Raw genomic sequence first — 27,039 nt, 5'->3', positions numbered from 1 at the left:
GTTTTACCTAAACAACAGGGGTTTGTTTTACCAAAAGGCATATGACGGGTTTGGTCATTTCCTGACTGAAAGACACATTTTCATTGTTTGCAAGTTTCGTTCATATTTCCGATTGTTTTCTTTTGCAGGTTTTTTTGTGAATAAAGAGTAAAATATGTCAGTTTGTTTTGTCCACGAGTTCACTGTAAATATATGTCTACGAGTAGAGTGGCTACGAATTCTCCATGGCTACGAATTAATTTTATTAAAGAATTCACCTTCAGTCCAATTTAAATATATATTTATGTTACAGATAAAATCGAACTTTTCAAAGGGGCGTAACTCTGCAACGACTACACACGCTCATTCATGCGGACATAGGCCCAAACAATCACATCCCTGACAGAACGCACCCGCAGTACGTTCTGATTGTTGTGAAGAGAAAATGCTGTATCGGTTCGTGTTGACAGTTGCGGACAGTTGTTGGCATGATCTAGGTCATCCGAGATAATGTTCACGGGAGATACCGATATTGACGAGATGAGTCTGGAAGATACCTCGGAGACGACGAACTTAGTCGGACGTCTTCGTCCCGAAATGGACCCATCAGAGGCAAAACACGAAAACGGCCTTTCGATCGGCACTAAACAGCCGAAAACAACACTGTTCATATGGGTTCTGGCATTTTTCTCAGCAATCGGTGGATTTCTGTTCGGTTATGACACTGGTGTTGTGTCGGGAGCAATGCTATTAGTCAAAAATGACTTTTCATTGACATCTGTCGGAGAAGAAGTTGTCGTGAGTGTGACGATAGGATCCGCTTTTGTTGCAGCGCTGTGTGGTGGAGTTCTCAATGATAGATTTGGGAGAAAGTCAACAACTATTTTAGCAAGCTTGGTTTTTACTATAGGAGGTGTGATACTTGGAGCCGCACAAAACCTGGCCATGTTAGTGACTGGCAGACTCATCCTCGGGATTGGCATTGGTATGATGATGATGATGATGATAATTGGAATCGGATTGGAATAATGATAATAACAACAATAATAATAACAATAGAAAACAACAACATCATAGTGATGTCTTTAAATTATTATATTAACAATTCAGATGCAGACCTAAAAAATATAGATCAAGCTTTGAACAATATTTGCCATTTAGTTCAGATTAAAAAATCCACTAATTTGTTTTTTTGATAGAAACTACTTATGATATCAATATTCAAAAGGGATACTGATTTTTAAACTACTTAGGACAACTAAGTTGTACTTAGTCCTAGAGACAGTAAACATTTTTTAATTGATAATTGTTTTATAATTGATCTCTAGCTCACCTTAACTTTCATTTCAAGTTTTACATTTTGGACTTCTATGAAACCAAAAGGCCAAACAGCTGAAACTTTGCAAGAATGATAAGATTTTTAAACTTCTCAATTTTGCAAGTATTGTTTTGGTGAAATATAAGTCACAGTAAGTTTGTTGCATGTGGAATATGGCGCAAGCCCCCCTTTTTATTTTGAAAAAAATCTTTATTTCTGTATAAATTACCACCAAAGACAATGAATAGATCTTAATTGTGCACCCCCCCTTTTCAAAAAAGCTGTGTCCGCCCATGTATTGCTATAGTTAATCAGTCATATGTAGTTTATAACAATAAAGGGAGGGATGTTTGATTGTATATAAAGACATAACAATTCAATATCATAACAATAACTTGGGCATCTTCCTGAGGCAGGAGAGTTGACTGACTGTAACAGTCCAGTTTTCATCCTCGCTGAATTAGGCTTGAATTTCTTGGCTCAATTGTGACATCACCACTGGCTATTGCGAGTTATGTCCCTTCTATGTCCCTCATATTGACCAATCAGATTCCACCTCTCATATCACATGCATTAGTCTTACTTCGCGAAGTGCATCAAATCACGTGAGCAGATGATTAAGAACATGAATATCACGGCGTGGGACACTAGAAATGGGCTTCTGTTTTGAGTAACTGGTCCTGACTGGAATATTTACAGGCCCATCTGATATAGCTGGAATACTGTGATGTCAGGAGTGTTGTCATCAGCGTGGTGACAACACTCCTGACATGAATCTTTGTGGTAATGGTCAAGGGTATATTTCATAAAATTAAGGTCAGGTGAAATGGGGTATAACGTTGTGTCCAAGATTATTGCACTTATACGTTTATGTGCATGTTTGTTTGTGTGTTTGTGTGGCTGCTTGTACTAGTACGGACTGATGCCGATTTATAGTGCTAGCTCACTGAGATACCATGCTGCAGTTAAACATGAATACCCCACTCAGACACAGTATACTGACTCCGAGCTGACCAGTCCTTGTTTTAGCCCCTTAAAGCCGAGCGCCAGACAGGGTAACAACAAGTACCATCTTTTATCGACTTTTGGTATGACGCGGCTGGGGATCGAACCCCAGACCTTCCGCTCTCCGGGCGGACGCTCTACCACTAGACCACGGAGGCGGTCAATAATATTAAGGAGATGCAATACACTGGATGATCGAGGATGAAGCTTCACGCTTAGAGACATCGTATTGGAGTGAAATGTGTGATTTTAATAGGATTGAGTACATCTTCCTGAAGCAAGGGTGTTAATTGACTATAAAAATCCAGTTTTCACCCTTGCCAACTAGGCTGGAATTCAGGAGTTACATTTTGACTGGACTAAAGAATCTATGCATAGTTAAATAAAAATCGCGTAATGAACTAGACATCCGGTTCGTAAACCACATGGATTTCGGTTGACTGCAGGATTTGCAAAGCATGAGTACCGCCAACTAGGCGTCAGCATATTTTCCAAATCTTTTCTTGTTTATAATGAAGGTGCTCAAGTGAAGTTGTATTTTATGAGGTAAGACCCATTTTATACAATAAAGATGGTGCTTATCGATCAGATATGAGAGATGGAATCTGATTGGTCAAAAGGAGGGACATAACAAGGGCATAACTTGTAATAACCACTGGTGGCGCTACGATCGAGCCTAGTTCGGCAAGGGTGAAAACTGGATTTTTAAAGTCAGTTAACACCCTTGCCTCAGGAAGATAGATTGAGTAATGCTTGTGACATAGTTTGTAGTAATCTCAGAGAATAAACATATTTCGTCCAGGACTAGCATCAATGACAGTGCCGATGTACATCGCAGAGTGTTCACCTTCACATCTACGAGGTCGCATGGTGACCCTCAACGTTCTCTTCATCACGGGAGGTCAGTTTGTGGCCAGCGTGATGGACGGTGCCTTCAGCTATGTGGAGAAGGGTGGCTGGAGGTAAACCACTTTTATTATTTTAAGAAAACTATGTTAGAGACTTTAAGCGCCACCCTACTGGGGTAGAGTAGGTCACCACCGCCTCATGCTTGTTGAAAGAGCTGACTAATATGGGGATTGCTGGTCAGGCTCTGTGATTTTCCTGATGACGTGCTATCATATTGGAAATTAAGACCAATGATATTGAATGTTGCTTCTGCTTTAGTGAGTGAGTGAGTATGGATTTATGCTGCTTTTAGCAATATTCCAGCAATATCACGGCGTGGGACACTAGAAATGGGCTTCTGTTTTGAGTAACTGGTCCTGACTGGAATATTTACAGGCCCATCTGATATAGCTGGAATATTGATGACTGGCATTAAACAACATACCCTAACTCACTGTTAGGTTTATCCCAACACACTCACTCACTGTTAAGTAAAACCCAATCACTTACTGTTAAGTGAAACCCAACGCACTTACTGTTAAGTGAAACCAAACTCACTCACTGTTAAGTGAAACCCAACCAACTGTTAAGTGTACCCCAACTCACTGTTAAGTGAAACCCAACTCACTTACTGTTAAGTGAAGCCCAACTCACTTACTGTTAAGTGAAACCCAACTCACTGTTAAGTGAAACCCAACTCACTCACTATTAAGTGAAACCCAACTCACTCACTGTTAAGTGAAACCCAACTCACTGTTAAGTGAAACGCAACTCACTCACTGTTAAGTGAAATCCATCATGGGAATTATTGTGATATAACATTTTAAAAAATCTAACATATTTCTAACAAAATTACGCATAAAGCAATTTCAAAATAATGACATTTTTCCCCAAAATTACCTTTTACAGATATATGTTTGGTCTAGCAGCACTGCCGTCTTTAATTCAACTGATTGGCTTCCTGTTCCTCCCGGAGTCCCCCCGATGGCTAATGAAGAATGGGTACGAGGAGAAGGCGTACGCTGTGCTGGCCGACATACGAGGCACGAAGGATGTGGAGGAGGAGATCCAGGTTCTGAGGCGGGTTTGTGAAGAGGATGAAGAACTCAGGCGGCAACAAGGTCTGTAGACTTGCACAAGTCTCGAATCAAATGAATATTACTTTAAATCATAATTCCTAGATTATATAAGTAATATGAACAAGTATTCCCTATAAAGACTGGCGCCTTAGATGTACTTTCGGCTTATCTAGACTTGCCAATATAAGGATGGAATTAGCATTCATCAATGGACTTGGCATTCAATACAGCCTAGGAGCAAGGGTACAAGGTGTGTTGCGTGTACATACTGGATTATCAGTCATTGAAGGGTCAGACTTTGGATGTGTATCGTCATGGACATTGTATCAAGTAAAATCAGAATGTAGGGATTTATCTTGGTCTAACTAATTGGGTCCATGGAACTCTTGGAAATGCTTTGGTAAGGGAGTCTTTTGCAAGGCATGAATATTGGGTCCCAGGCTGCCGGCATAAAGGTGAACACGAAGAGTCCTATCATTGCCCCAAAGCCTGTAATCGATAGGATGTCAGTGTTAGCTTGAAGACATCTACCAATGACACCCTGATTTTTCATACAGGAATAGAAATGCCAGTTATATAAACATGCAGCGATCTATAATTTTGATTAGTTTGTGACGATTTAAATTTGCCATGCTTATTTTGTGTCCCCCAGGACTTGCTCTGTCAAATATTGTGTCCATTTTCATTTTACATGCGTTTAGGATGCAACATTTAGGAAACATGGTACAACCCTGAATATGAATGAGATCACTGTAATGATAATGATGTAATTATTTTAAGGTTTAAGTTTATTTTCACCATCAATGAGTATGTACTGAATTAAAATGCTACAAAAAGGGCTTGGATGAGTCCAAATTTACTACCTGATTACCTGCTGTGTGATCCGGGTAGAATAGGCCTTCAGCAACCCATGCTTGCCGTAAAAGGCGACTATGCTTGTTGTAAGAGGCGACTAACAGGATTGTTTGTTCAGACTCATTGACTTGGTTGATGCATGTCATTGTATCCCAATTGCGTGGATCAATGTTCATGATGTCAATGACTGGATCCTGTGTACCAGACTTGATTGTTTACAGTCTGTCGTCACAGAACTGGAATATTGCTGAGTGCGGCGTTAAACAAACAAACAAACAAACAAAACCTGCTGTTGGTCACAAGAGTTGGGTCCCAAATGTACGATTGGGAAATGTTTTACCACAGCCCTGGCAAAAACTATTTAGGTACACATATAGAACGATCTGATCATGCATACACTGAAGTTGACTAAAGCTTTATCTTTACTCAAACATATATAAGTCAGAAGGAATGCGTGCATAGTCAGAGAGAAATGCGAACATTAGTGACTTGTAGTGTAACCATGTTTTATTGTTATTGTCATTAAGCAGTATATCACTTTTCTAACCATGGGCCCTGTGGGTACTAAGGTCCTACTCAGGATGCTTCCAACCAGAGTATCCGAGTTACCAGTCCCAGTCCTACTAAAAGATATGGAAATTGTATACTTTGGAACTGGCGGGTATCGTTAGAAACTCTTCATGTTAGCTAGCTTTCTCTCATCCTAGCTTATGTAAAGGTGTGCTGATTGGAGAAGGGCTCTTAAACAGTGAATACGAAAGATCAAAAGTCACATGGTCATGTAGACTTGACCTTAGTCTGGTTTCCAGCATTGACTAATTAAAATATGAATTACCCGTAGGTTTGAATCAACTCACCTCAAGTAAACTTTATTTCCGCTTCAGGTAATCCAATTATATATGAAGCGTACCAATAATACCAATTTAATTTGAGGATGGCACTGACAGATAATCAACAGCAGGTGTTGTATAATAATGTTAGTTAATGGTTTTCAAAATATTAGCAATATATCGAAGCAACATTTTAATTCTAATATAGACAGACAGACATCTAGTTTATTTGAGTTTCACCTCATTTTTACATATAAAACATGATATATAGAGGATATTTCATGTGTCGAGTAAAATATCATGTTTCTCTCATTCAGTGATGGGGGAGGGGAAGGAGATATTCCCCCGTCACGAGATGAGAGAAACATGATATTTCATGAGGCATATGGAATATCCTATATATTATACACTTTTTCTGTAGATTATGTAGATATCTACCGGAAAATTAATTTCTCCCTACCTCACACACAGTGACTGTTCACCACCCCTTGTATTGGCGACTTAAAAAGTAGTTTCATGTTTGCAAAATCTTAAACAATATTACTAAAACTAAAAAGTATCAAAAAATATTTTGGCTCACGAAAATTCTTTTTCATACATTTAGATATGATTATATACAAAAACATCTTTGACAAAAAATATCCTTGACGATTAGGAGACCGCTGATGGAAGCAAAAGAATACATGCGGGTCAAGGAACAAAAATGTCACTTTGCAAAATGAACAATCTCAATTGACAAGTTTAATAACAAAATATTATACATTTTATGATGAAATATTTTCGAGAGAATAACAAATGGCAAAAAGTGATATAAACTCAATAAATGACTATCTGTCATTATTTGTCAATGTGTACCTAACAAAAAAAGGAGGTCCACAGTTCGTGATCAGGCCCAATCTCATTAAAACCAGATCTTAGCTCTCACTACCGCTAAACAAAGATCTGAGGACATCCCGATACGGGTCACGTCAGTACAACCTTTCGCAAATTTTGACCGACCAATGAAATGACTGACAAGAAATCGATATTAGCCAATCATAAGGCAGCTTTCTCGAGCTTTACGACACTAGTTTCAAAGTGGCGACTATGCATATTTTGACGTATTCTCGATTAAAAATTTAAAACTGATAAGAAGAACATTCTGGAATGGCTTACAGATGGCCTAGTTTGTAATGGATATAATCATAAAACCCATGACTGTCGTTCGGAATACCCCATGTTAAATATTTCGTGGTTGCCTGATTAGAAAACACATTCCGACTGTCACTTTCATGATCTGGTAAGCGACGCTCTGTTTGGTTGGATGAAAGGTCGTTTTGACGTGACCCTTAATGGGATGTCCTCAGATCTTTGTTTAGCGATAGCGAGAGCTATGATCTGATTTTAATGAGATTGTGAACAGGCCAGACACTTGCGATAAAAGAAGACAAACAGGCCAGACACTTGCGATAAAGGGAGACAAACAGGCCAGACACTTACGATAAAGGGAGACAAACAGGCCAGACACTTGCGATAAAGGGAGACAAACAGGCCAGACACTTACGATAAAGGGAGACAAACAGGCCAGACACTTACGATAAAGGGAGACTAACAGGCCAGACATTTGCGATAAAGGGAGACAAACAGGCCAGACACTTGCGATAATTGGAGACAAACAGGCCAGACACTTACGATAAAGGGAGACAAACATGCCAGACACTTGCGATAAAGGGAGACAAACAGGCCAGAAACTTGCGATAAAGGGAGACAAACAGGCCAGACACTTACGATAAAGGGAGACAAACAGGCCAGACACTTGCGATAAAGGGAGACAAACAGGCCAGACACTTACGATAAAGGGAGACAAACAGGCCAGATACTTGCGATAAAGGGAGACAAGTTAAGGGGGGGGTAACACTTATATAACAATAGTTCCGTTAAGGTGTTATGTTCACTGCAGTTAAATATCAAGTGTTATGTTCAGTACAATGAAAACATCACTTTTCTCAACTTCAGAAAAATCAGTCTTTCACACTGAGGTATATAATATACCACTCTACGTTACAAATGTGCAAGAAGCTATTTAAACGTAATAACATCGTGTCTTGCTGTATATTTAGCATGGATATATCCACTTCTGTGTAGTTGAAAGTAGGGACATTCTCTTTGAAGAGCCTATAACATATCTCTTTAGCAGAGTCTGTTACATTAGAAGCCACAGCTGTTTAAACTGATCAGTAACAGCTTGCTGAATAGTACAGAGCTCCAGATAAGCTTTTGGTGTTGTGGGTATTTTACGCATGCATTTTAAAATCATTGGGTATGAGTAATTCTATCTGGGTATTCAAATTTCTGTTACCCACTAGTTTTTACACATGTGGGTATTTAAGTTAAATATTTATAAACACTATTCATCTAGTCCCTGCAAACTGTTGTCGTGTGGGTTCGAGAGCTTTATACGACTCACAAATACCACAATACTTCCACAAGAAAGTGTGATGGCAAATGATCATGATATAACTGTAATCGTGGAGTTTGGCAAGGTTGACGGAATGCCTGTTAATAATTTCAAAATAAGTTACTGATTTGCTAATCGAATACGCAGGGTTACTTCACAATATTTTCATGTTACGCACAAGTTTTATTTTTGTAGCGTATCTGTAATATTCGTTGCGTATTTGAGACGCTTGGATTTTATTTTACTGCGTATTTCTGCATTTCTGATTCGAATTTTACGCAGATACGCAGCATATCTGGAGCTTTGATAGTACATATTAACCATTGAAGACAAGGAAAGGATTGCTCATTCCACACATAACATTAAACAAGATTATTGAGAGTGTTTCTTAAGTGTTCAGTCCAGTTATATTTAAAAACTTTATCTTGGAAAATAATTCTATACAATACAGCAGATAATATGGCCATCTCTCTAAATCACCATATAACATATAATTAGTAGAACTTTTCTTTAATTAAAGTATAGATTTATGAAAATATGTATGACCTTTTTTTTAAAATAAATTTAAATAACTTTTCCAAAACCCAATATTTCTAATGCAATAGTTATCATTGGTACAGCTATTTGGTCAAATACAAAGATTGTTTGGTCTGTGCTGCAAGTGCAGTTTTTGCTGTTAGAAAGTAACATGACTTCTTTAATACAATTCCAAGATACCGTAATCGACGTATTAAGCTCCCCGCTCTAATAAGCGGCCACGGCGATATTTGGTAATATATTGGCTATTGAAGAATCCCAATTAGCACCCATTCCGATTGATCAATGTACACAGGACTTATTTATTCGTGTATAATACGCACTCGTGTGTTATATACATTCTTAATAATGGGCAATTAAATTCTGGAAAAATGTATCAGTCGCATATAAACATTTCAGTGTGTCAGCATAAACCACGAAATTTATCTTTCAACTCTCTTTTTTCCACCAAAATAATATTCTAATAAGAGCCCCCTATTTCTAATTTTGAGTGAGTGAGTTAAAGTAATTTTGAGAGCGCCCTGGGTGCTTATTACGTCGAATACAGTACTTGTACTGGTTAACAATTTCTAAAGTATAACCTCATAAAATGAAGTTATCCCTGGACTGTTTGGATCCCTAGATGATAGCTCATGTTTTATCTACATTAACACATAATTCTCAGGTTTGACAGTAATCAGCAGTCAATATTTATGTCATGCTGTAATGTGAAGCACGTTTTGCAAACGATATGTTGTTAGCAGCATATGGAAGTAATATGATATTTTTACATAATTCCATAGCATGGTCATCTTATATTTTTATTCCATTACATGTATTATTATACAAGTAGTCTTCTAGATCGAGCAAACAACGACAACTTTACAATTGAAAGTGAAATTATTCACTTCATCAGTTAGGGTGGCCTCTTGCCCATGCGGCAATTCAATTCCCATAACTCTGTGTAGAAATTCAGTTTGGCCTGTTTTTACATTTTTTTCCCCTTTTTCTTATAAAAAAAAGTATTAACTTGCATGAAGAAAGACACAAATAGTAACATACATTCATTATGTTTGTATTAATGTACTTTTAAATTTTTTTTAACTGTAATCTTGACTTAGAAAAGGAAATTGTTAAAAAAAATGATGCAAAACAGTAGGGTAATTTCAATTGGTAACTGCAAACTTCATCTGATGAAATTTGTAATAAAACTTATATCATTAGAATCGCAAATGCTTAAGGAACACTATAACGCACTGTAACGCGATGTTTTTCGCCAACTTCCATGCGTAACGCGGTTGCGAAAAAATATCAAAAGCAGGAGAAATGTGTTGGAATTGGTGGGCAAGCCGTTCGCGTGCGTTCAAGGGAGGTAACCGAGTGCGGCTTATTTACTATCAGCCGCCAAGAAGAAGAAACGGCAATAAGATATACACCTCTAAGTACATCCTCATTATTAAGTGTAATACAATGCTGTCTTCAACCAAAAAGACATTGGAGAGAGAATGAGGAAATTCTCAAAAGCTTTGACTGTCTCAGGTATCCAAGAAATGACATTTCATCACATTTTGAGAGCTCCTTATCCAGATGTTCATTGGGAATGCAAGACTTCAAATCCTTACACCAGTACATATTATGTATCAAATTAAAACGTTTCCTTGTATATTAGACTTAAGTAATTGTTGCCATAATCACCATACTTGGAACAAAAGATTTAAGGAAATCAATAAAAGTACAAAATGATCTCCACTTTCTTTCTCCTGGATACTCAGTTGTTAAGGGCTGAATAACCATGGCAAAGTCCAGACAAATGTAGGTGTTAGACTTTTCATCACATAATTCAGGTTTGGTTGTTCAATGTACATGTATTCTAGGATGTTGGTTTACGGTATTTAGAAGGTCGTTTGCAGATCGGCTTAGTCATCACAAACTCCTGTATTGATGTATCCTGACCTAAACCATGGTACACCCTCTTTCTTCGGTTCTGGCGGTTTGGGATGTATGCGAGGTAGAGTGTCCAATCTCATTAAAACCAGATCTTAGTTCTCGCTACCGCTAAACAAAGATCTGAGGACATCCCATTACGGGTCACGTCAGACCGACCTTGCGCAAACTTTGACCGACCTTTTGAAGGACTGACAAGAAGTTGACATAAGCCAATTAGAAGGCAGCTTTCTTGTGCTTTGCAGCACTAATTTCAAATTGGTGACTATGCTTCGAAACATATTTTGGCAATTTCTCGATTAATAATTTGAAACCTGAACAAAAGAACATTCTGGAATGGCTAATATATGGTCTAGATTGTATAGATTCAGTCCTTAAACCCGTAACTTTCGTTCGGAATACCCTGTTTTAAATTTTTCAAGGTTGCAAGATTGAAAATCACATTCCGACTGTCACTTTCATGATCTGGTAAGCAACGCTCTGATTGGTTGGATGAAAGGTTGTTCTGATGAGACCCCTAATGGGATGTCCTCAGATCTTTGTTTAGCGGTAGCGGGAACTGAGATCTGATGTTGATGAGATTGGTACAGTGTCAGTACCCGAGGGCCCTTGGACCTTTACCGTAGTTCCCCCAGCAATCACAAGAGGATGTTCTTCCTTTAACAGTTTTTATTCACACTTTCTGTTGCTGGTCAACCCACTCTATTTGTCACTTAATTAAGAGACTTCGGCCGCAAAGCTTTAGTCTCAGTCAACATTCTGGTGCCTTGAGATTTCTTCTTAGTACGAGGTTTAGTGACAGTAAGACGAGAGCTTGGTGCGAACTCTACGTTAAAAACCTGGGTTAAATTCCTATGTCACAACAATTATCAATATTGATTTACCATTGGTTGGAAAGCTGTCCTTGCAACTGACTATTCCACCCCTCTTGTCTTTCTTACCCTGATACCTTATTTGGCCGTCTTTTAGGTGGATTCCATGGTTTGAGGAATTTGGTTTTCATCGCCCAAGACCGTATTTTATTTGTAGTAAGGTATCTGGTGAGGACTGCCCTATTTCTGATAGTTCGGATGCTATTTCTAACTTATTACTCTCATATATGTGATATTTCCGTTGGCCCCAGTCCCACTTAGGCCCTCACCTTAAAGCACTATATACCTACTCAACAATGTTAGCAATTCTTATTATTATTTGTGACATATTCTCTCTTAATTTCATGGTTTTATGATTTAAACTTCATTACTAATTATCTAAATAAATATTATAATTTCATGACTATAATATGGTAACCAACGAAATTGGTCAAATTAGCAAAGTCAAATTCCAACTACAATGACTTAGTTTTAGGACTAGTTTCTGGATAACGTTTTCCGAATTTAGTGAATTTCCATATGACTGAGGGAGTCAAATATCACATGATTAAAATTCATTCAGATATATACATACCCACGTGGAACACACCTTCAGAAGTATTCTGGGTAATGATTCAGAAACTCCTTGTTATTCAGGTGACAGATCGACCATCATCCGTCTGATGACTACTCCGTACACTCGCCGAGCTGTCATTGTAGGGTGTGGTCTGCAGCTCTTTCAACAACTCACAGGAATCAACACCATCATGTGAGTAACATGGCCATGCTGACAGGAGGATGGTGTTTCCCATACAACTGATAAAATAATGCCACTAATAATTCCACAAATAATCTTTTTCTGAGGTAGTGGTTAAATGGAGTTTAATGTCACATCCAAGATTAGGTTTAACAGATAAAAGAATTGGTACTCAGGCAATGGCTTTTGAAAAAATAGTGCGGGCGGGCGTTTGTTTTGGGAGGGATATTGTTCAAAGTTTGTAAGTAAATTTTGGGAGCTAATTGTTACCCTGCACTATAACCGAGGTATTGAAGGGCGGAATAGCGAGGGAACACTATATATGTTATGAAAGTAACACTTGAGTTTATTCTTTTTCTTCATACATCCAGAACCACAGATATGAGGTGGGCACGACCAAAAGGCAAAGGTCCGATTGTCAAAAAAATATTTCGGGATCTCTGGTTCAAACTAGTATGAAACCAAATAAACAGTTGCATAAAATCAACCTCGGAAAAGGCCTCGCTACATATATGTATTTTCTTGATGAGTTAACTACTGAAATAATGCAATTTCATTAAAATAAGACCTCAGTTCTCGCTTCCGCTAAACAAAGATCTGAGGACATCCCGTTAGGGGTCACGTCAGAACGACCTTTCATCCGACCAATCAGAGTATCGCTTACCAGATTATGAAAGTGACAGTGGGAACGTGATTTCTAATCATGCAACCTCGAAAACTTTAACTCTGAACGATAGTTACAGGTTTAACGACTGAATCCATACAATCTAGACCATCTATAAGCCATTTTTTGTTCAGGTTTCAAATCTGTAATCGAGAATTTGTCAAAATATGTTTTGTAGCGTAGTCGCCAATTTGAAATTAGTGCCGTAAAGCACGAGAAAGCTGCCGTCTGATGGGTCATTCCATTGGTCAGTCAAAGTTCGCGCAGGGTCGGTCTGACGTGACCTGTAATGGGATGTCTTCAGATCTTTGTTTAGCAGTAGCGAGAACTAAGATCTGATTTTAATGAGATTGGGAATAAAGTTTTTGACTACTGTTGATCTTGTAATATTTACAATGAAAATAAAAATGAAATGAGCAGCGAACTTTGTGATGATGTGGGTGGTTCCTGACTACCAAGACTATTATTTTTTTTTAGCCTTATTGTGCTTATATTTTTTCTGAAAGGAATTGTCAAATATATTGTGAAGTAAAGAAAACATGTTTCTTTTATTGGCTTACTGTCCACATATATGGTGACTTTCCACAAAACAAACAGACATAATAAAAATATGTTAAACAAGTATTTATATCAAATAGCTCTTTTCCTTTTTGGCTTGCCTGATTGAAAGTCAAGTGAGCTTATTGGCACTTTTGTTAATTGTTTATCTGTAAACAGATGCTGCTGCTCTTGCAGGTCTTGTAAAAAGGTTCTCAGAACTAGAGCACAGATATGAAATTTCTAATTTTATATCTTAGTGTAAGGATAATTATCTGTTTTTAAATGTCAAGAAAACAAAGGATATGGTCATGGATTTTTAGGAAAGATACGTCACGTTTTAATCCCCTTGTTAATGATAATGAAGTGATAGAAGTTGTAGACAAGTATAAACATCTGGGCACCATCATTGATTTAAACTCAAATGGGATGCAAATACAGACTATGTATATGAACAGCGGTTGACAGAGGTTGTATTTCCTTCGTCCATCATGTCAGTGTTTTATTAAACATTTATTCCGGCGTCCACCGTCATTCGTCTATCGTAAACATCATTTACTGCTGACATCGTCCTACAAAAAACGTGTTTGGGATCATTTTGGCTTCCCTGTAACTTTTTGTGATGGAATCAGTTCCTGTGCACATGTTGTTGCTCTGACAACTGATTACATGGCCTTCCGTATCATTACATCCTAACATTTGTATACCAGTAATTTTGTCAAGTGGGAATCAGCGACAGGGAAGTAAAGAAAACTTAATCATCCGCTGTTTTCCTTGTTGATGCTTCCCAAACGTTGTGATTTTGTTGTGATTTTTATTGATATAATATCATGGAAAACTGGCCTGATACTAGGACCCCCGTTCCTCAAAGCGATCCTAGCACTAAGGTGATCGTAAGTCCCATACTTTAACATAGGTTTACGATCATCGTAGTGCTAAGATCGCTTTGAGGATTGGGCCCAGGACTGCACACTATTACCGATGTACTACAATACATGTTTAAACAAATTGCAGTACTTTTTCTGTGTTCTGGTACATTGGGTAAAAAATAAAAACGAGTTGCATTTACCTGTATCATTTAATCTAGAACCTACACAGAAATTCATTCAAAAGTGGTGTTTCCCTTTGAAATTGATTGTCAAAATGGCAGAAACACAGAACTGATTTTTCTCTCCCAAATGTTCTTGACTTGAAAATGGTTGTGACTGACCATGCTGACATAACTGCAATAAGATCTGCATGCACAATCAGTGTCAATCACTGTCAAACGCTTCAGTTCCCAATACATCATATTACATATCAGAATACCTGTATCACAATATTTTGCAATACAATCTTATGGCCAATACACATACCTACAAAATACCCTACCCTGCGAAAGTCATGAGAGTTGTCATGTTAATAGTGTATGAACCTTGACTGTGGAGAGTTGTCATGCTAATGGTGTGTGAACCTTGACTGTGGAGAGTTGTCATGCTAATGGTGTATGAACCTTGACTGTGGAGAGTTGTCATGCTAATGGTGTGTGAACCTTGACTGTGGAGAGTTGTCATGCTAATGGTGTATGAACCTTGACTGTGGAGAGTTGTCATGCTAATGGTGTGTGAACCTTGACTGTGGAGAGTTGTCATGCTAATGGTGTGTGAACCTTGACTGTGGAGAGTTGTCATGCTAATGGTGTATGAACCTTGACTGTGGAGAGTTGTCATGCTAATGGTGTATGAACCTTGACTGTGGAGAGTTGTCATGCTAATGGTGTGTGAACCTTGACTGTGGAGAGTTGTCATGCTAATGGTGTGTGAACCTTGACTGTGGAGAGTTGTCATGCTAATGGTGTGTGAACCTTGACTGTGGAGAGTTGTCATGCTAATGGTGTGTGAACCTTGACTGTGGAGAGTTGTCATGCTAATGGTGTGTGAACCTTGACTGTGGAGAGTTGTCATGCTAATGGTGTATGAACCTTGACTGTGGAGAGTTGTCATGCTAATGGTGTATGAACCTTGACTGTGGAGAGTTGTCATGCTAACGGTGTATGAACCTTGACTGTGGAGAGTTGTCATGCTAATGGTGTATGAACCTTGACTGTGGAGAGTTGTCATGCTAATGGTGTGTGAACCTTGACTGTGGAGAGTTGTCATGCTAATGGTGTATGAACCTTGACTGTGGAGAGTTGTCATGCTAATGGTGTATGAACCTTGACTGTGGAGAGTTGTCATGCTAATGGTGTGTGAACCTTGACTGTGGAGAGTTGTCATGCTAATGGTGTGTGAACCTTGACTGTGGAGAGTTGTCATGCTAATGGTGTATGAACCTTGACTGTGGAGAGTTGTCATGCTAATGGTGTGTGAACCTTGACTGTGGAGTGTTGTCATGCTAGTGGTGTATGAACCTTGACTATGGAGAGTTGTCATGCTAATGGTGTGTGAACCTTGACTGTGGAGAGTTGTCATGCTAATGGTGTATGAACCTTGACTGTGGAGAGTTGTCATGCTAATGGTGTGTGAACCTTGACTGTGGAGAGTTGTCATGCTAATGGTGTATGAACCTTGACTGTGGAGAGTTGTCATGCTAATGGTGTATGAACCTTGACTGTGGAGAGTTGTCATGCTAATGGTGTATGAACCTTGACTATGGAGAGTTGTCATGCTAATGGTGTGTGAACCTTGACTGTGGAGAGTTGTCATGCTAATGGTGTATGAACCTTGACTGTGGAGAGTTGTCATGCTAATGGTGTATGAACCTTGACTGTGGAGAGTTGTCATGCTAATGGTGTATGAACCTTGACTGTGGAGAGTTGTCATGCTAATGGTGTATGAACCTTGACTGTGGAGAGTTGTCATGCTAATAGTGTATGAACCAGGGCTGGGACAGGTAACTCGGGTACTCAGGTCGGGTGGGTCCTGAGTAGGACCCGGGTACCCACAGTACTTACCGTATATAACCCGGCCCCGTGGTTAGTCATGTGACATATTGCTTAATCATGTAATGACCAAAACTCACTAGAGCTCAGTGGTTACACTACAAGTCGCTAATGTTCCCATTTCTTTATGATGATGCACACATTCCTTTTGACTTTGTTTGAGTAAAGATGAAGCTTCAGTCAACTTCAGTGTACACATGATTTGATCGTTTCATAAGGTACCATATATCTATTATATGGTCTCTGGTTTCATACATGTATCTAAACAGTTTTTGCCAGGGCTACAGTTAAACTATTCCCAATCAGACATATTGTTCCCTACTCTTGAGACATGCAGTGGGTACCCGGTAGGGTCTGGTAATAGGGGGGTTGCATACCCGGGCAGTAAATTTGGACTCGTCCCAGCCCTAATATGAACCTTGACTATGTAATGGCATCTGTTTCAGGTATTACAGTGCATCTGTGATCAAAATGTCCGGGATTTCAGACCAGCATGAAGCAATATGGCTGTCAGCTGCAACATCTTCATGTAACTTCATCTTCACCATCATTGGAGTGTGGCTGGTGGAGAGGATTGGCCGGAAGAAACTCCTGCTGGGAAGCCTGATAGGTCGGCAGTTGCTCTGTGCTGTGTCTCTTCTTGTGTGCATGTCCGAGACAGTTACATGTGGGAAACGAGCTTTGCACTAAATTTGAATGTTCGTACTCACAGACCCATTAATAATTAAACTGAAAGTGAAGTAAGTGTATGCCGTGGCTTGTTTGTCCAACGTCTGCTGTGAGTCATCGGTTGTAAATGCCTCCTTTGAAACCTGTGGTCATATGAAGTTGAAGTTCACATTTTTTCAATGTAACCATAATTTGTTCAAGAGGTAGAAAAACATGTTTTCAATATGGCTGCCATGGTGGCCATATTGAAAAAAACTATTTATGGACATAGCTCAGCCATTTTGTTCAAAATGTAATGTCTTATGTTAAGGTCTTTATTTCTTGTCACGACGTTTCAGAGTTACTCCTCGCTACTTCACCAGGTGAATGCTGAGTATGTGCATAGTGTTTATACCAACTTCTAAGTTTCTTTCAAAGACTTTGTTTAGTTAGTAGTAGGATTCAATGTATATATTCCAAATTTTGCAATATTAAAATTTGAACATGCTCTTAAATTCATTTAAGATGCATATTTGTAAACTCATCTTCTCAGCAGCCACTGGACCAATGAAGCTGAAAGTTCACATGTTTGTGTGTTCCCAGCCATGATAACACCGCAGTTTGTTCAAGAGTTCACATCCAATTCTTAAATATGGCAATTGACAATTGTCAATCTGTTAAAATATAATTGACAGTCAAAGGGATACTTCCTGTCATAAGTTGGCCTTCTTTTAAGTCGAGTATGATGTTATTGTTTTAATCAATGGTATCATGTCTTTTTATATCTTTTTCTTTTGTAAAAAAGTACGCCTGAAAATACATGCTGCCCTTGCAAACAGGAAGTTTAAGTTTCAGTTTTGGTAATGACCTCATCTGTCTAGGGGGAACTCGGGGGAAGCTGAAAGTTTACATACAGCCTTGTTTCACTTGTCCTTATTTGGTATGATAAGGTTAACATTTTATTTTATTAGCTCATGGGTTCCTATGATCTAAAAAAGTGACAAGTAGAAAAAAATAAAAATTTGAAAAGCACTATTGTATTTTTCCACCAAATTCATTTTTTGTGCTGTAAACAATGCAACAATTCAGATAACATATGTTAAAAAAAACACTTATTGATATATATTTTTCCCACTTACCAACCTGGATTTTTCTAAAGTAATCCACAAACACCCCAAAACCCATTAGGCATGTGGTCACAAGATGTTCATTGTGACAAATGGGCATCACACATTTTACTCATGAGGGGGAGTATAACAATTTATATCAATTGTCCGGTTAAAATGATATATATGATATGACCATGCAAAACAAGTTAAGTTTTGTGTGCGGATCATACCCCCCCCCCCCCCCCCCCCCCCCCCCCCCACCTTTTGGAAACCAAATGTAGTATGTTGTAGGCAGTAAAATTATGTAGAGAGAGGATTTTGATATTTAGGACCCCTCCTTATAAAAATGCTGTATCTACACCTGTGGATAATATGCATGTCTTAAAATATTTCACCAATCGTCTAAGGCGCCGTGATTCGCTGTGCAGAGTTGTGTCCCTTAAGCGCGTCAGAGACCTATGATTGTTTCGGATCCCAATTCCCCCTGATTATGTTTCTAGGTTTGTCAGCACCATACCCGTGCTCACCGTAGTGGTAAATGCCTGAGACCTGCATCACTTCGAGCTTTCCTCCCACATTAAGCTGACATGCCCCGATATAACTGGAATACTGTTAAAAGTGGCAGTAAATCCAACTCACTCACTCACTTAAAATATTTCAAACTGAAGAATCTCGATTGCAAAGACCACTATTGTCCTGTCAAAAACAGGTAATTACCAGTACACCGGAAACACTGAGTTGGTGTTCATGCAGAGTTGTCTCCCTTATGTGTGCAAGGCTCCTGTAGTCCTGGAATTGAAGTCCAGAATCATTCTGATTTTGATTCTTGTTTTGCCAGCATCATATCTGAGCTTGTGTGTTTAACCAAGATATTGAACATGTGCATCAATATGGGCTTTCTTCCCACAATACGTTGACATGTCACAATATAACTGAACTAGTGTTTAAAGCAGCATGGGGGTGGTGGGGTAGCCGAGTGGTTAAAGGGTTCCCTCGTCACGCTGGAGACCTGGGTTTGATTCCCCACAATGGTACAATGTGTGAAGCTCATTTCTAGTGTCCCCCGCCACAGTAATGCTGGAATATTGCTAAAAGCGGCGTAAAACCATACTCACTCACTCACTCCCTCAAAGCTGCATGACATCCAACTCACTCACACACTCACTCACTCACTCACTCACTCACTCACTCACACACTGATATTGCTTTGGTTTATATAGCTTTCATTGAAATGTTTCTCCCATCTTTGTTGAGAACTAAGCTGATTTTTTTTTTCATCAGGTGTGATCCTTAGTCTAGCATTCCTTGCAATTGGGTTCCAGTTGGCGGCCTTCAACTCGCCTCGTGTGACCTTCACTGAAAGGGGAGATAACTCATCATGTTCTTCCTTCAGGTGAGTTGCTGCAGTTAGGCTTGTATCATGTATCACCTTTTATGTGTCCCCAGGTGATGTGAGGCTTGTATCGTGTATCCCCTGTTATGTATCCCCAGGTGGTGTGAGGCTTGTATCGTGTTTCCCTTGTTATATATCACCAGGTGGTGTGAGGCTTGTATCACGTATCCCGTTATGTATCCCCAGGTGGTGTGACGCTTGTATCACGTATCCCCTGTTCTGTATCCCAAGGTGGTGTAAGGCTTGTATCCCGTATCCCGTTATGTATCCCCAGGTGGTGTGAGGCTTGTATCACGTATTCCCTGTTATGTATCCCCAGGTGGTGTGAGGCTTGTATCGTGTATGACCTTTTATGTGTCCCCAGGTGGTGTGAGTCTTGTATCGTGTATCCCTTGTTATGTATCACCAGGTGGTGTGAGGCTTGTATCACGTATCCCCTAATATGTATCCCCAGGTGGTGTGAGGCTTGTATCACGTATCCCCTGTTATGTATCCCCAGGTGGTGTGAGGCTTGTATCACGTATCCCCTGTTATGTATCCCCAGGTTGTGTGAGGCTTGTATCATGTATCCCCTGTTATGTATCCCCAGGTGGTGTGAGGCTTGTATCATGTATCCCCAGGTTGTGTGAGGCTTGTATCATGTATCCCCAGGTGGTGTGAGACTTGTATCATGTATCCCCAGGTAGTTCGAGGCTTGTATCATGTATCCCCAGGTAGTTCGAGGCTTGTATCACGTATCCCCTGTTATGTATCCCCAGGTGGTGTGAGGCTTGTATCACGTATCCCCTGTTATGTATCCCCAGGTGGTGTGAGGCTTGTATCATGTATCCCCTGTTATGTATCCCCAGGTGGTGTGAGGCTTGTATCATGTATCCCCAGGTGGTGTGAGGCTTGTATCATGTATCCCCAGGTGGTGTGAGGCTTGTATCATGTATCCCCAGGTGGTGTGAGGCTTGTATCATGCATCCCCAGGTAGTTTTAGGCTTGTATCATGTATCCCGTTATGTATCCCCAGGTTGTGTGAGGCTTGTATCATGTATCCCCTGTTATGTATCCCCAGGTGGTGTGAGGCTTGTATCATGTATCCCCAGGTTGTGTGAGGCTTGTATCATGTATCCCCAGGTGGTGTGAGGCTTGTATCATGTATCCCCAGGTGGTGTGAGGCTTGTATCATGCATCCCCAGGTAGTTTTAGGCTTGTATCATGTATCCCCTGTTATGTATCCCCAGGTGGTGTGAGGCTTGTATCATGTATCCCCTGTTATGTATCCCCAGGTGGTGTGAGGCTTGTATCATGTATCCCCTGTTATGTATCCCCAGGTGGTGTGAGGCTTGTATCATGTATCCCCAGGTGGTGTGAGACTTGTATCATGTATCCCCAGGTAGTTCGAGGCTTGTATCATGTATCCCCATGTAGTTCGAGGCTTGTATCACGTATCACCTGTTATGTATCCCCAGGTGGTGTGAGGCTTGTATCACGTATCCCCTGTTATGTATCCCCAGGTGGTGTGAGGCTTGTATTGTTTATCCCGTTATGTATCCCCAGGTGGTGTGAGGCTTGTATCGTGTATCCCCTGTTATGTATCCCCAGGTGGTGTGAGGCTTGTATCGTGTATCCCCTGTTATGTATCACAAGGTGGTGTGAGGCTTGTATCATGCATCCCCAGATTTGTATCCCCAGGTGGTGTGAGGCTTGTATCGTGTGTCCCCTGTCATGTATCCCCAGATGGTGTGAGGCTTGTATCACGTATCCCCTGTTTTGTATCCCCAGTTGGTGTGAGGCTTGTATCATGTATCCCCAGGTGATGTGAGGCTTGTATCATGTATCCCCAGGTGGTGTGAGACTTGTATCATGTATCCCCAGGTAGTTCGAGGCTTGTATCATGTATCCCCAGGTAGTTCGAGGCTTGTATCATGTATCCCCAGGTAGTTTAAGGCTTGTATCATGTATCCCCAGGTAGTTTGAGGCTTGTATCATGTATCCCGCTATGTATCCCCAGGTGGTGTGAGGCTTGTATCATGTATCCCCTGATTTGTATCCCCAGGTGGTGTGAGGCTTGTATCATGTATCCCCTGTTATGTATCCCCAGATGGTGTGAGGCTTGTATTGAGGACCTGAGTTGTGGCTACTGCTACAGCTATGGCAACAACAACACCATCGAAGGGTCATGTGTGCCCACCTTCAGCAGCTCGGATACATCACATGCTGCCTTAGGTCCCTGTAATGAGACAGATGCCCAGGGCCATATATGGGCAGACAACTTCTGTCCCACGCCCTATGCATGGATGTCAACGCTTGGGTTGGCCTTATACCTCATGTTCTTTGCGCCAGGTTGGTATTAGGCATATCCATGTTTTTTGTTTCCAAAGAATTAACAGAACGTAATCTTTTCTCAGACATTAACTTTTATCTATAAAGAAAGGTATGGAGAGATTAGGGACTGGTCATTTATTAGAGGGGAGGGGACCAGGCAAGAATTACCCAGTGAAGGGAAGGGTCGCCAAAATATAAGGTTGGGCCTGGGTGCTTAAAGAATGACACGATTCTATTTTTTTCAAGTAAAAAAGATAATAATTTTAACATTATTTAAGGACTGCCATTTATTATTGGGAGGGAGGGGTCGTGATAAATGTTACTTGAAGCAAAAAATGATACAGTCCACAGACCAATCCTTTCTCCCCCTCCCCATGATAAATCATCAGTCCCTTAAAACAGCAAAGTTTGTTAAATTGTTTTTCTTGTGTTTAGTTATATCAAACAAATTCCACCCTTGTGACAAAACCAAAAAGGTATGAAATGTGTGATAAATTCCCTGTTTGGAGATATTTAGAATTGTTTTTGAAATTTCCATTTGTTTTCTATTTTTCTTACATGACATGATATGACCTTTAAAACAATGGTTAATAAGGTTTCAATAGGACATTCAAGTTACAATAGCAGATTTAGAACCTTAATAAAACCATTCAAGCTTGAATTTATCTCAGGTAAAAGGCCCCTTAAAATTTCAGCAAATAATCATTTATATTTCTTCAACTTTTGTTTGATGTCTATTGGTTTGGAGAGATCAATCTTGTATGTGGTATCAGTATAGTTTTGTTATAATCGGAAAAAGGTGGTGTGGGGTGGTGGTCATGAGGTGCATGCATACAAACATGCATGCGAACAAACCATATGATAGTTGATTAGGGACTGACAGATGACACATAAGTGTCCGACAAAAGGAGGATGAGGTCGTGACACGCAGCGTAAGTCGTGAAGGGAACAAAACACATGATGGCTGATGTGGGACTGACAGATGACATATAAGTGTCGGACAAAAGGGGGATGAGGTCATGACACGCAGCGTAAGTCGTGAAGGGAACAAAACACATGATGGCTGACGTGGGACTGTACTCGTGAAGATTCAAGTTAGAATAGGTCTTCAGCAACCCATGCTTGAAGTAAAAGGCGATTATGCTGACTCACTGATTTGGTTGATACATGTCATAGTATCCCAATTGCGTGGATTGGTGCTCATGATGTCAGTCACTAGATTGTCTGGTCCAGACTCGATTATTTACAGACTGCTGTCATATAGCTGGAATTTTGCTGAGTGCGGCGTTAAACAACAAACTGACAACGACGATGACGAGGGACTCACACAGATGACACACACTGTGTCTGATCACACCCCTCTTGTTCTGCTTTGCTAATGATATATTTACTGCAGGTATGGGTCCTATGCCATGGACCATCAACTCTGAGATTTACCCGCTCTGGGCGCGAAGCACGGGCAACTCTTTGTCGGCAGCCACCAACTGGATTTGTAACCTGCTTGTGTCAATGACCTTTCTTACCATGACTGAGAAGCTGACCAAATATGGTAATGATGTGTGCAGTTACTTGGTAATGCGCCGCCTGTGGGCTAAATTGTGAAGCTTTGCAGCGTTATCAGAAATCTTTCAGCAGATATGAAGGATGCAAGGATGAAATTGATAATGTAAATTCAAAATTGCACATTGACATCCTATTTGAGAAGAATAATAATTACAGGGGAAATCGAATATATTTGTAGTAAATAAAGGGGCCCAACATGTATTTTGAGATGATTTAGTATTGATGCTGAAAAACATCTTATGTGTCTGCCTTAGAGCATGTAGACTTGTGTGTTTCACTGCAAGTCATTTTGAGTTTAATACAGCTTTTGTGGCATCTGTCACAAACACATGCAAAGGCAAGTCAAAACATGGGAACATATCCTCCCCATGTCTGCCTTAAAACGTTTTGAAAGCTTTGCTGCGGCCTTGAAAGTTGTGAAATAAAGGGGAAGGAGATTTTTGTAGGAGACTGCATGAAAAAATTAAAAAAACATTTCTCTGAAAGGAGCCAAACAATTTTGGAGGCCCAACAGCACATTTTTTGCAATCCTTACAGTAATATTTTGTTGTTACTGTAAAACCTGATGCAAAATTATTTTTTTCCATCATTTTTGTCAACAAAGTTGTTGTTTTTAAGTCCAAACCCCCAAGAATTTCCTATCTCTGACACATGCTGTTGTTTCAGGAACATATTGGCTGTTTGTGGGGGTTGCAGTATTGGCACTCATCTTCTTCATCATCTTCCTGCCGGAGACTAAAGGAAAGAGTCTGGAGGATGTGGAGAAGCTGTTTTCAAAGCCATGGTGTTCCTGTGGGACTGAAGACGGCCATACCATCAACTCAAACAGCAGGACAGATCTGGACACATTCCAGTGACAAGACAAATGGCAGACTTGTGGTCAGTGTGTTTGCTTGTCCAGAAGAGGATCCCAGTTTGGGTGCTCGCTTTGGTTCATTGTGAACATTGTCGGGGTCCCCCTGCCAACAGACTTTGCAATTGCAGCATTACACCCATCTTGCTTTCTCACCGACATCTGATCCTTTGTGTTTAAAATATGATCCTTTCATTAGGGGCAACATATTTAATATTAGTCTGTCATACACACCCTGAAACAAATATATTCAATACAGCCCATGCAAGTCTAAAATATTTGGCAAGTCTAGATTACTGCAGTATCACGCTGTTACTCTCCTATTGAATATATTTTTTTTAAGAAAACGTAACAACTGTTTTTTTCTGTAAAATATTTCCATTTCAGAAACTAGATGTTAAATATACTTGGATGATGAACAAACTTTTACCTGTAGCATTATTTCAGCTCCATGTAGATATGGCAGTCTGTAAACGTTCAAGCGAGAGATTGTGTGAATATGTGTTGCAGAATGTGTGATATATTGATCTATGGGACCTGTTTGTGGTTATATTGATTAGGAATTATTGAAATAATTAAGCAGATGTGATTTCCATTTTGGACCAGTGTCAGTGGTACAGTATTTGCAATGAACCTGTCAATACTTGCCACAAACATACATGGCGATAACCCTATTTACCACATGCTACAATATTTACACTCAGAAGTAATCCTGTTCTGATAGTTTTATTTTTGTATCGTTTTTTTATAATATGAAAAATTGTCAAAGGTGTCTTGAGTTCTGTTTGTCACGCCGAAGACCCGGGTTCGATTCCCGACATGGGTACAATGTATGAAGCCCATTTCTGGTGTCCCTCACCATGATATTGCTGGAATATTGCTAAAAGCAGCGTAAAACTACACTCACTCTTGAGTTCTGTTATTGTTTCAAAGCACAAGTGAAATGCAGTCATGGTAGGGGTGCTTCACTGATGAGGGCTGAGCACCTTTAGTTTTTTCTACTCATGCTGCACCAGGGTAAGGGAGGATATGGTGGGTTATGACCTGGGATTAATTACAGTGTGTCGTGTGAAGTCTGTTTACTGGTTTGAATTTATCAATTCATCCAGCAATAGGTAGAGAAAATACAGGGCACGTAATAACAATCTCATTTTGATCAGTAAGTGCACTTCAAGGCTGATGAAATATAATTAATTGTCTGCCACAAAAACTACATTGTTTTAAATTATTTTGTGCTATAAACATATATATATTGTTTTGCATCTGTAGCGGAAAAAATATACAGTCTCCATACAACATGCCAGCAATCCCCCCTCCCCTCCCCCTATAAATCAATGGGGGTCACCATTTTGTTACCTTGGTGCTTGTGTTACCAATCTCCGACATTCATACAGTTTGGCCCTCACTCTAAGAAGGTTCATACTCCAATGAACTCACAAAAAGTGTATTTTATATTCATATTTTAGTATGAAGTTTACATGATATACAGCTCTTCCATTGGACAAGATGTCGGTCACATGACCGCGAAACTGAAGTTCATAAGTGTATAAACGACACATTTTGACGTTCATATGTTTTTCACGAGACTTTATTTTTAAAATGACGTAAACACTGACGGAATACTTCCACATTCCTGGGAATTCTCTAGCATGAATAAATACAGAAGTGTTGTTTCTCATCATTTTGGACATTAACGTTTTCGCGTACATTGGGATAAGTCAGAGAGTTTGATTCCATGCCCGTTCAAGGATATCCTCGCTACAACCATTCCCAGAGAACAAGTACCGTAGTATCAGAATGATCCGTGTCTAGACTACAGGGACAGTCAGCAGTCTTTGAATCTAAACACATCTAAACAATCACCTTCAATGATCGGCCAATTGATCAGTGATGAGTAACACTTCATAGCCACAGGTTCATAAACAACTACTGAAATCTCTCCCGTCACGTTGGTCGTGTTGGCCATTTTGACGTCTTCTCCTTGTTGTAAATGTATTACAACGCGCGGTCGTTGTGACTGACTTACTGATGTAGTTCTTAACAGACCTTTCTTATTTCCGAGGACAGATTTTCCTTCCAGCATTTTCCATAAACTCTGACCCCTCCCACCACTTCTTTAGTTAGCTCAGTGCTATCCCTTGTAGCTTTTCCAGGTGAATGATTAGCTTTTGTTTGCAGCTGATGGTACTTGTACATCCACTCGAGGGGATGAGGAACACAGCTTAGGGAACACTGAACATTATTTTAGCCAAAAATTAGGCAACCACACTAGGGAAATGGATGTTCTAGCCTTTGATTCAAAACACACAAACTTGAATCCTTTTTTTTATGCTACATGTACTCAAAAAATGGTTAAAGAACACCTGATTTTTTCTTATGACTGTAGTTACTCTGTCATGCCACAATTAACTATAGTCATATGAAAAGAATGTGTTCTTAAACTTTTTTTCTGGGGTATACATTCATTAGAAACTGACTCACGCATATTAGTAAGAACACATTTAATCATGGAAAATTGTGATAATGATGAGAATGTCTATAAAAATTGATATAATATGTTGTCTTGTTCGAATGTTTCAT

The 27,039-nt window shown here is 39.7% G+C and overlaps 1 protein-coding gene across 1 annotated transcript; it reads left to right on the top strand.

Moving 5' to 3' along the window:
• The first annotated feature begins 367 nt into the window (after positions 1–367).
• On the top strand, positions 368–27,039 carry LOC139444914 (proton myo-inositol cotransporter-like). Its single transcript, XM_071225923.1, has 9 exons — positions 368–964; positions 3,105–3,264; positions 4,100–4,311; positions 12,360–12,471; positions 17,027–17,190; positions 19,619–19,730; positions 21,820–22,061; positions 23,440–23,592; positions 24,273–27,039. The coding sequence occupies exons 1-9, from the start codon at positions 490–492 to the stop codon at positions 24,461–24,463; spliced, it is 1,821 nt and encodes a 606-aa protein (XP_071082024.1). The 5' UTR covers positions 368–489; the 3' UTR covers positions 24,464–27,039.

This window comes from Haliotis cracherodii, unplaced genomic scaffold (assembly GCF_022045235.1).
Source record: "Haliotis cracherodii isolate W230 unplaced genomic scaffold, xgHalCrac1.p SCAF_6, whole genome shotgun sequence".
Taxonomy (NCBI): domain Eukaryota; kingdom Metazoa; phylum Mollusca; class Gastropoda; order Lepetellida; family Haliotidae; genus Haliotis; species Haliotis cracherodii.
This window is presented reverse-complemented; position numbering and strand designations above follow the sequence as displayed.

What these genes read in the sequence shown, in the direction of transcription:
- LOC139444914 (XM_071225923.1), top strand. Translation starts at nt 490, where the DNA reads ATGTTCACGGGAGATACCGATATTGACGAGATGAGTCTGGAAGATACC. An exon ending in AGAACTCAGGCGGCAACAAG is followed by an intron (nt 4,312 to 12,359) that starts GTCTGTAGACTT and finishes CTTGTTATTCAG; the next exon opens with GTGACAGATCGACCATCATC. An exon ending in CCTGCTGGGAAGCCTGATAG is followed by an intron (nt 17,191 to 19,618) that starts GTCGGCAGTTGC and finishes TTTTTTCATCAG; the next exon opens with GTGTGATCCTTAGTCTAGCA.